The following is a 10,658-nucleotide window of genomic DNA, read 5'->3' as shown; positions in this document are numbered from 1 at the left end:
CCCTCAGTAAACTTTTATAGCAGTGTTTTTTCAAATGTCACCATAACCTTAGAAGTTCCTTGCATGCAAGCTCCAATTCCTTTCCCTTCACACTCCTCAGAAGTAACCTCTATCCTTTGTCTTCATCATTCCCTTCCTTTTCTTTAGTTATTTTCTACATAGGTTCATATTCCTAACAACGTTGGTTTTGCTGCATCCTTTGTTCTTTATGTAAATGGAATCATCTGTGTTGTTTCTGACTTCTCCCGTGTGATACTGTGTAACTGAGATTCATCCCTGTTGTCGCATGTGGCAGGCAATTGTTCATTTTCATTGCTGTACACTGTTCCACCAAATGAATATACAGTAGACTCTCATTATCATGATAGTTATTTGCAGTCTATAAAGTTGCCATGAACACTGAATTAGGCAATCCTGAAACATTGCTCCTAAGGGAAATATAATTTCAAGTTCCTACCATCCGCTGGTCACAACATTTTCATCGACTGATCGCTGCGTAATCATGTTTCATGTGTGTTTCTGTGTAAAGGCACTCTATTTAATACAAATATTATTGATTCATTAACATTGACCTCACAGCCAACAGCTTGGAGGCCATCTTAAATTATGACATCACCAACAAAGATGCACAAAAATGCAAACTATGTGGCACCAAATAAATCATGAAAAGGACACTTGCTTGCAGTCTGAGACTGAAACCAGAAGGCAGAGCGTCACCTTGTTTGACCTCAGCTGGGAACATATTCCACCAACTCAAATTTCTCACAGCTCTCTCGAATGAGGAGGAAAGCACTCTGGCACTGATTTGTGGTTAAAAATGAATTTTAGCAAATAGGGGAATTTGCAAGTATGGAATCTACAAATAAGAAGAATCAACTGTATCTCAACCTATGTATCCATTCTACTGTCAATGGGTAATTTGGGTTGTTTCCATTTGGGCAGTTATTATTCACAGTGCTATTATAAACATTCTGGCGCATGTTTCCTGGTGCCCACGTACAAGAGCCTTCCAGGGCAGAGCTTTCCAACTTTTGGACCTGGGACTTTGAGGCCTTCATCTCCAGAGACAGCCAGACAGCAGCCCCTGGACCGCTTGGTTCTGGCCCTGAACAACTTTGTCGTCTGACTCCTGTATGCCATACAATCATCATTTTCTGTGTGAGCCATAGAATAAAATGGCTGGGAAGCTGTGTTCCAGTGCTCATACTTAGGACTGAACTTGTCATCTCATAGGGAAAGAAGATTTCCAACATTACTAGATCATGCCAGATTTTTTACAATGCGGTCATGCTAATTTCTACTCCTATCAACAGTGTTTAAGTGTTCCACATCCTCATCAACATTTGATATTTACATTACAAAGTACAAAATTGTTGTCAATCTTGTGATAGTGAAATGGTGTCTCATTGTAGATTTAATTTGCAATTTCTTGATTAGTAATAATATTAGTAATAATATTGAGCAGCTTTTCATGTGCTTGGCCTTGGGGATTTTCTTGTTTATGAGGTGTTCATTTAGTGTCTTTTGCCCATTTTCCCCTTGGGTTGTTTGCATATTTATTTGTGGAAGTTCTTTATGTATTCTATACTTTAATTCTCTGATGATTTCATGTTACGTAAATATCTTCTAGTTTTTAGCTTGCCTTCACTCTTTTTATCATACCTTTTAATGAACAAAAGCACTTCTTTTTAATTTTTCACAGCACTTTATTATGAAAAATTCCATACAAGAAGATCACAGGACTTCCCTGGTGGCACAGTGGTTAAGAATCTGCCTGCCAATGTAGAGGATACGGGTTCGATCACTGGTCCCAGAAGATCCCATATGCCACGGAGCAACTAAGCCTGTGCGGCAGAGCTACTGGAGCCTGTGCTCTAGAGCCTGCGTGCCACAACTGCTAACGCCTGCGTACCTAGAGCCCATGCTCCATAACAAGAGAAACCACTGCAATGAGAAGCCCGCGCACCACAACGAAGAGTAGCCCCTGCTAACCGCAACTAGAGAAAGCCGGCGCGCAGCAACAGAGTCCCAGCGCAGCCAAAAGAATAAATAAATAAAACTTTAAAAGAAAGAAGAAGCTCACAAGATGATCCGGGGAAGTTGAAGGGGTACTTGCTGATCACGGACCACCTTCGCTCTCACCTGATGACCTTGCTTCCCATTTCATTGAGAGTATACAGGCAATCAGAAACAAACTTCCCTCATTCATAAATATTTTTCTCTATTTTGGATCATTCCTATCAGCATACAAGTATCTTGTCGTTTCTCCCAATTAAAGAAAACATTCTTTTGATTCCAATTTCCCTTCAAGCTACACCATTTTTCTCTGCTCACCTTCACATAAAACCTCCTAAAGAGTCGATGTATACTTGCTGTCTCAAATTCCTCTCTTCGCATTCACTCTTTCTCTCCTTTCCATTTAACAATTCTCTATTGAGGGCTTACAAGGTACTGTTCTAACACATGGTGCTACATCACTGAGAAAAAGTGATGACGTTCCTTCCCTCAAGAGCTTACATTTCTGTCATAGGCCTATTGGCAATATTTTCTCAATCTTCAACTATGTCCATTCCTTTGTTGTTGGAAATCACTTTCCTGGACACAGGTTCAATCTTTATTAGTTGCCTAGAGTGTTGATCCTAGAACACTCCTTTACCAAACCCTAAAGTGGGATCTTCTGCTTCCTAGAATTAATGTCTTCATTGTTCTTGGTTTACCACAGTGTTTTGATGGGACTCATTCTCCGGGTACCATGGGTGATAATTTCTTTTAAGACTTTGCATGAACAAATATTACCTTTAATATTACCTTTAATTTCATGCTTATTTGATAGCTGTTATATAATTTCAGGCTGAAAAGTTTTCTGACTTTCAATGTCACTTTTCAGAATGCTGGTACTATTTTGCATGCCATTATGATTCCCAAGCTTTTATGTATGACACATTTAATTTTTTTAGTTATATATATTTTGATTTATTACATAGTAAAATTAACTTTTTTGTTTTCAGTACCATGAGTTTTAACACATGGACAGAGTTGTGTAACTATCACCACAATCAGGATACAAAACAGTTCCATTAGCCCCCAAATCTCCCTCATTCTGCTGCTTTGTAGTCAAACCATCTCCCTCATCCCAAACCTCTGATAACTGGTGATCTGTTTCCCATCCCTATAGTTTTACCTTTTCCAAATATTATACAACCACAATCACACAGTATGTAACATTTTGAGACTGGCTTCTTTCATTTAGCATAATGCATTCGCGATTCATCCAAGTTGTTGCATGTATCAAGAGTTCCTTCCTTTGTATTGTTAAAAAATGTTTCATTTATAGATGTATGGTTTTATTCGTTCATCTGTTGAATAACATCTTGATTGCTTTCAGTTTGGGGTGACTTTGAATAAGGTTTCTATTAACATTCTATTAACAATCATGTTAACATTCTATTCACATCCATAGTGTGCATTGGGAAGTGAGTTCCTGTGATGGCTGTCTCCAGCCTGTAGTTAGCTTCACTCTCTCCAGAGTGTCTGCAGGGACACATGACCTGGAATGACTGTCTCTACTGGTCAGAGGCAGGTCCAAGGTCTAAGCTAGCTCTGTTTCCTCGAAGTGCACACACACTCATTGGTAATGGCCTCAGCTCAGTGGGGAGCAGTGCCGGAGCAAGAGGGGCTAGAACATAAGCCTGCTACAGGCTGGGTGGGGCACTGGGTACATTCTAGGAATCGAGCCAGAGGCCTGGGCAGCAATCAAGCCCACCTTCTCCAGGGAGGGGTTTGAGGGGAAGGATTAAGTCCCACAAACGTTCTTTTCTGACCCTGAGGTCTGTGACTGTCCCATCCCACCTGTGGTCTGTCCACCTGAGCTCATGCCATGGACTCTGGAAGGGAGCCAGGGTGAGAATATGGGGGAAGGGTGGACCCAAGTGCTCCCCATTGTCCAGGTGCAGTCACTCCTTACTTCCCATCATCACTGCGCCCATCCTGCCCCTGTCCCGGGTAGCTCATGTTGGGTGGCCTCATTTATGGGTCCCCTGATTCTAAGATGAGCTACTCTGAGGAGCCACCCTTCCCAATCTCATTCCATCCACACCCACAGTAGTTGTCAGACATCATAGGATCACAGAGTAGGATCGAGAGCCACCTCCAACGAATCCAACATTTCGAGCATCCCGACACCCTGTCGTGGGGTTTGCTGACTTCTGCATCATCCCCCTCCCATGTTTTGGGAATTTAACGACAATCCTTGAACAAAACAGATCCGACCCTTGCTTTTGCTCATTCGATGCCTTCCAGAACCTGGACCAGCCTCTACTCCCTTTACTCCCTGAATCACATCTTTCTCCCTCAAGGGAGATTACCCCTGATTACATTTATTCACACACAGGGACACACAGTCACCAACCTTGAATGGCCAATCTACCATCATACCCCCTTTTGTGTAGTAAAACACTGGTCTTTCGGGAAGGGTGTCAGGCAGAACCACCCTTGCCTCACTCAAACACAAATCTGTCCCTCTGAGTCTCAGGCTGGTACAGCCCTGGGTCCTGGCTGAGGGAAGGAAGTGCTCCCCAACCTCGAGTGAGGGGGAAATCGAACATGGAGTTCAGACTCAATCTCATGTGTCCTAAAGAGGCACTCTGGGAGATTGAGCTGGGACACGGAAATATCATTCCCAGGAAAATCTGTGTCATGGGGCTGGTGGAAGAGTATTTGACGGGGACCATGCAACAACACACACCGACTAACCACACTTGCCATAGAACCTGACGGGCCAATTTCCACTCAAGGGTGTACAGACGACCCAGCTGGAGGAGGGTGGTCAGCTGGCTACGGCAGGCAGGATGTGAATGCTTCCAGATTGGAGCTCTGGAAGGCGGTCATGAGTTCCTGCTGATGGGAAGGGTGAATGGCAGAGATGAATGGGAACCGCCAGACCCCAGAGGAGGAGGGGGGTTTGGAGAGAACTAGAAGAGGGCCTTCGGGGGAAACGGAGGACGTGCCAATGTGGCCAGGCAGAGCACACACAGGACCCAGACCTGTGGCACTCCGCTGGCTTGTCTGCAGGGATGGTAGCAGAGGCTGGCCCAGAGTCCCCACCACAGGGTGCCAGAGATACCATTCTGGAAAAGGCTCTGACGTGGAGCAGCGCCCCGCCCCAGGCCCCTACCCCGACCCCGACCCCTACCCCTCCAGAGAGAAGGCAGAACACAGAATATGAGAGGTACTTTAATCGGAAACTGCTGTGAAACTGGGGCGGGGCGGGGGCAAAACAAGGCGGAGAGGAAGCCCTAGGTGAGGAAGAACAGAAGGGAACGAGCTTGGCCACAGCTCCAGGGCCCCAAAGGTACCAGCTGCTCCTCTTGCAGGAAGACGCTGGGCTCAACCTGTGAAACAGCAGAGTCAGGGAAGAGCCTCAAGCCATGGCCAGCCCCCAGCCCTGCTCAACAGCCAGGACTGTGGGAAGGGGTGCGGTGTGTGTAACACTCACTTCAAAGGGTCTGCGACTTGTCAGCCAGGTACTGCATGGCGGCTGCAACAGGGACAGGCATTAGCAGGTGCTCCAGACAGAGGGATATAGAAGCCTGTCCCCCATCCCCGTGAGGAACCGCCTAGCCCTGAAACCTGAAACCCCTCCAGACCCCATGCAAAGAGCTCTGGGCCTGGTCACTCCCCACCACCCAAATTGAATGTGGAACCGGTTCCTAAAGCAAAACAAAATGTGCCAGCAGCTCTCATGCTGTGGGCCGTGCCACAACCACTCAGAACTTGTCACACACACAAACAAACAATCCAACAAGAACGTTAGAAGCCACACCAAGCAGCAGTTCAAGGGAAAAATCAACGAGGCATCTCTAAAAGTCCTATCAGAAGGACATTCCCTAGGACTGGTCTGGTTGTCAAAGTGTGCATGCAGTCCAGACAGTACTTTGCTATTTGTACACACGCCCAGCTGTACATGCACAACCAGCTCCAGGGGGAGGCCTGAGAGGTTCTCCTCCCCACAGGGATGATCGTCCCTGCCAGGCCCACCGAACCTGCAGCCCACCCCCACCCCAGGTGCCCACCCGGTTCTGCACTAAGACACCGCTCTCCGGCCCTGGTTCCTCATACCAAGTTGCTCCTTAAGTTCGTCTACTTCTCTCTTTAGCTCGAGACACTAGGCCAGCAGACAGAGGAGGAAGAGAAATGATTAGTATACTCTGGCCTCCTCTCTCCTCCATCTTCTCCACTCCCCCGGGCCCTCCACCCCAAAGCCGGGTGGTTAGACTGGCAAGGGCTCCTCAGTGGAAAGAAGGTGGGCTCCCTCCGTGGGGTACGTGATGGGGGCAGGGGAGGGGTCGCCCACACATGTCAGCTGAACTTGGACCCAGATCCCACCCTCGAGTTTGGGCCTGCATTTCCAGGATGCAGAGGAAGCATTACCCAAGGACAGCAGGGCGCTCCCAGTGGCTGCTGCTGCGTTTCCGGTCTTGGGGGATGGTCAAGTGGCTCCCGGTCACCTGAGAGGGAAAGGACACACAATCCAGCTTCCCAGGCTCCCAGTGAGGTGGAAAGGGCCAAGGGGGCTCTAAAGTGAGGTGAGGCAGCACCACCCTCTGCTGGCAACCAGCCGCCCCTGCTCTCCCCAGCGGCTGGAACCTTGTCTCTGGGCCTGCCTCCCCTGTTCCCCGGGGGCAGCCATTTCGCCATTGTGGTCCCCAAACAATGTGGCTCTGGATTCGACCCTCCCAGAGCTGCACCCACAGCCAGCACTTGGGAGAGCAATGTGGCCGAACAGGACTTAACAGAAAAGGCTGTTCCCCTGCAAGTCTACACCCGGAGCAGCTGTTTGGGGCACTGCCACCGATCACCCCGGTCGCACAAACCCCACACAGAGGATGATGTGGCTCAAGGCCAGCCCTGCCAGCACCCGGTCTTCTGTGGGAGAAGCTGCCTGGGAGCAAGGCTGTGCCCCCAGCCGAGACAGAGGCAGAGGTTTCTGTCCTCAACCCCTCTTCCCTCCCCTCATATCGAACCCACGACACTCACCTGAGGGGGCAGGCCCCCTGGGCATGACTACTCCCCGGTTCAGGGCCAAGGGTTCTGAGTGTCCTGGATCTTGGGGGCTTCGGGTGTTGACGTCGCCACTGCTGGCTTTTCTACGATGCATGCGCAGATAAGATGCCGCTGGCCTGTGAGTTAGCAGCTGAAACAAAAATTTCTCACCGATTTGGACTAAGGAAGTGTGTGTGTGTGTGTGTGTGTGTGTGTGTGTGTGTGTGTGGGAGAGAGAGAGAGAGAGAGAGAGGGAGAGAGAGTGAGAGAGAGAGATGTGTGATTCCCGCCAGGGTGAGGCAGGGAATTGGGAAGGGAATTGAAAGGCTGATCTCATTAGCACTTTCACCCTCTGTCATCCCCAGGCCAGCAGGCAGAGCCGATCTAGGGATAACAGTGGGACACTGAGAAAGCCCAGGCCCCCTGCGAGGAAGGTCTGGGGAACTGCTAGGAAAGAGGATTTAGGAAGATGATGAGTCTAAATACTGAGGGTTTCCGGGGAAGCTTTTAAGGGATCCCCCGACCCAATTCAGCTACCAGCCCTCCCTTCCATCCCAGCCCAAGTCTCTCAGAGGAGGCTGGAAAGAGGCCAAGGGTGGAGAACCGGGCCCAGGACACCCGAAGTGCTACCTTAATGTTTGTCCCTAGGAAAAGGAGCCCGATGTGGCATCGTAATGACCCAGTGACCGAGGGGCACCCAATGCTGACCTCTGAGGAGTGGACAGAGGCAGCATGGGTGAAGACGTGTGCCCTGGGTGCTGTGGGGGGGGGAAGAGTGGGGAGAGAGGAGGAGCATGGCCTACTCACTTGGCCCTTTGGGGCTGGGTCTCTATTTGGGTCCTTATCTTCTCCCGCCACCGCCTCAGATTCCGTTGCCCACCTGACCACGGATTTCTTCCCAGCGCCGCTGTGCTCGGACTGTTTGGTTCCCGAAAGGACCAAGGTATAACTCTTGGGTCTCCCAGGCTGCGGAATACCAGAGATTGGGGGGAAGGTGGCCGGTTCCACGGGACTTGCCGAGATTCGCTGCCCCCGGGAACGGAAGGTTTCCCCCAGGGCAACTTTGGATGCTCCCCCGACGGATTTCTTCTCCTGGGCTCCGTTCTTCCTAGGAGTGACCCGCGGCAGGCCACCTGCAGCAGCAGCAGAAGCAGAAGCAGAAGCAGCAGCAGCAGCAGCAGCAGCTCCCGGGTAGCTGGGCTTGCTGCCCCCCTTCCCCCACAGCACGCTCTGCATTTTCTTAGGGGAAGAGATGCCCTGCTCTCCCACGCCCTGCCTTTCCACAACCGAAGAGAGTCCTCGCGGAGCCGACGACAGGGAAGAGCCTGTCACGTGAAGGAAATTCTCCCTGGCTTGGAACTTCGAGTGTCTGGGAGTGTCCCCGGGATCCTCGGGTCTGCTGGGCTTGGCCTGGCCTCCTCCTCTGGGGTAAGTGCTCACCGTCATCAGCTGTGTCTCACTGAATTCATCTGAGGACTCGGAGTCGGACAGCAGCCAGGCCAGGCCTTCTGCGGAGCGCCGCTGGCGATCCGCAGCCACGTTCAACCTACGCTTAGTGCCTCTCTTAGGGTTCCCCAAGGCCCGGCCCGCTTCAGGCCCACCGAGGTGGGGAGGGCCGGCTGGAGCCGTCGGCGCCTCCCCACAGCTCTGGCCGGGCGCTCCTCGACCGCCGGGACTCGCCTCGAGGCGCAGTGTCAACACTGTGTACTCTTTGAAGGCAGTGGAGCTCTCCGGGGACGGGTACCTGCGGACGCCCAGCACGTCCTGGTCGGTCAGCTGCTGCAGGTTGGCCTCCTCGGCCTCCTCAGACTCCTCGATCTCCTCAGACTCCTCGATCAGGTCCAGGAGGTCCCTCGTGTGGTCATCTGGGGAGCCAGGTCCGCCTTCGCGGCCCCACAGCACAGGCCCTCGTGCTTCTAGCATCTCCCGCTTCGACTGGAAGCCCTCGGGGTCCGGGAAGCCGCCTCCGCCCTCGCCGCTCCGCGGCTCCCCAGGCTCGGGACCTGGGTCGGGTCCCCGCGGGACTGGGGGGCCGGCCGCACGGACGCCGGCCCGCTCCTTGCCCTTTGGGCGGACACGCCTTCTCCACACAAACACCTCATCCGGGGAGCTCATGTCGCGACCCGGGCGGCCCTGGAATCGGGGCGACGGTCGATGGCCCGAGTTGCGGTCGCGGTCACGGCAGGATAGGCGTGCGGCGCTCAGAAGGCAGCGTCAGCCACCTCACGCGCCGCACGAGCTCGCCTCAAAAGGAAGGACGTGCCACTTTCAGCGCGCCTCCCACGCCCGCGCAGCAGCCTCCTCATTGGTCAGGCCCCCGCCAACCAGCAGGCGCCTTGTTCGCCCGCCCCCTCGAAGCCTAACCAATGGGGTCGAGGGCCTCTGGTTTGCTCGCAAGCCCGTGGGCGGTCCGGGCAGTTGGCTGGTGAAGGGGATGGTGGGAGTGCTTCCCTCTGTCAAGCCTCTGGGCCCGCCTCCACCTGTCTGGCCTCCCCTTTCCTGTTAGAGTCACAGCTCTGAGCCTCCGTTTCCCATCTATACAGGGGGTCGAGGGCGTCGGGGAGTGAGGGCACCGGGCTCCAGGGTGGTGAGGATGAAACGTCAAGATGGAGGCACTGGATGCCTAGCTCGCGCCGAAAGCATTTGCCAGCCTCCCTTCCACGGCAAGCCTTACGACCCAACAGTAGAATGGGCACAGGAGTCCCGCAGTCAGTGATCAAGGGTCGGCCAGAGAGCAAAGGGATCGTATTTTCGTTCTGTAAGGTCTGTCTCAACTGCTCCATCAAATGTGGCTCAGCAAACGTTATCGGCAGGTGGGTTTGGCGGATAGACTTGGGGTTGGCCTCGCTCCATCAGCCCTTCCCCCTCTCTGAGGCAAATTCAAAGAAGAGGAAATCGCAGTGGCCAGTTACACCCCGAAAGATGCTCCCCACCGCTGATCCTGGAGATGTGAACTAAAACCACGAATCGGGTTTCACACACTAGGTTGACAACCTTCAGAGAGCTTAACCATTCCGAGGGTGGGAGAGGTTAGGAGCAAACCCCTGTGGCGGTGGTGCAACATTCCCATTTGGGAGGTAATTTGGCAGAATCCATCGAAAGCAACTTAGTGCTGGCACGGACTCTGTGCCTGGCACTCTTCTAAGCGCTGGGCATAAATAATAATGCATCCGCGTGACACGCCTTTAACTATAGTACCAACTATTACTGGCCTCTTACCGGTGAGGAAACAGGCACTGAGAGGTTCGGCCACTGGCCCAAGGTCATTCGGCTCGTGGGGATCAGCGGCAGGATTGAAACCAATCAATCTGACTCCAGAGTCCTTGCTTTTAGCCCAAGATCTTTAAAAGGAAGGAAAAAAGAATCTATTTCCTCTATGCTCCTGCAAGTCCGCTGCCTGGTACTTCTTCCGGAGACAAGCTGGTACCTGTAGTGTACAAGAACACATGCACAAGGGTGTTGGTGACGGGAAAAACTGGGAACACTCCAAATTCCCGTCAGTAAGGAAATGGATGAATGCAACGTGGCTTAGCATCCAGTAGCATAAAGCGTGGCAGTCCAACGGAATGCATCAGGCCATTCTCACAGCTTTCGAAAGCATCTGCCTGACTTCAAAC

At 51.8% G+C, this 10,658-nt stretch overlaps 1 protein-coding gene across 1 annotated transcript; it reads right to left on the bottom strand.

The window, feature by feature from the left end:
- Nucleotides 1-7,685: 7,685 nt before the first annotated feature.
- On the bottom strand, nucleotides 7,686-9,156 carry LOC136142134 (uncharacterized protein CXorf49 homolog). The gene is made up of 2 exons (XM_065900182.1): nucleotides 7,849-9,156; nucleotides 7,686-7,799 (listed from the first exon to the last, which is right to left on the bottom strand). The coding sequence occupies exons 1-2, from the start codon at nucleotides 9,154-9,156 to the stop codon at nucleotides 7,686-7,688; spliced, it is 1,422 nt and encodes a 473-aa protein (XP_065756254.1).
- Between the last annotated feature and the right edge of the window lie 1,502 nt (nucleotides 9,157-10,658).

The sequence above is a fragment of the Phocoena phocoena genome, chromosome X (genome assembly GCF_963924675.1).
Source record: "Phocoena phocoena chromosome X, mPhoPho1.1, whole genome shotgun sequence".
Classification (NCBI taxonomy): Eukaryota; Metazoa; Chordata; class Mammalia; order Artiodactyla; family Phocoenidae; genus Phocoena; species Phocoena phocoena.
The sequence above is the reverse complement of the archived record's forward strand: the minus strand, read 5'-3'. Positions and strand labels throughout refer to the sequence as shown.

Coding starts and splice junctions, on each gene's coding strand:
- LOC136142134 (XM_065900182.1), bottom strand. CDS start 9,156: ATGAGCTCCCCGGATGAGGTGTTTGTGTGGAGAAGGCGTGTCCGCCCA. Junction 7,800..7,848: donor ACCCAGCCCCAAAGGGCCAA/GTGAGTAGGCCA, acceptor CCCCCCCCACAG/CACCCAGGGCACACGTCTTC.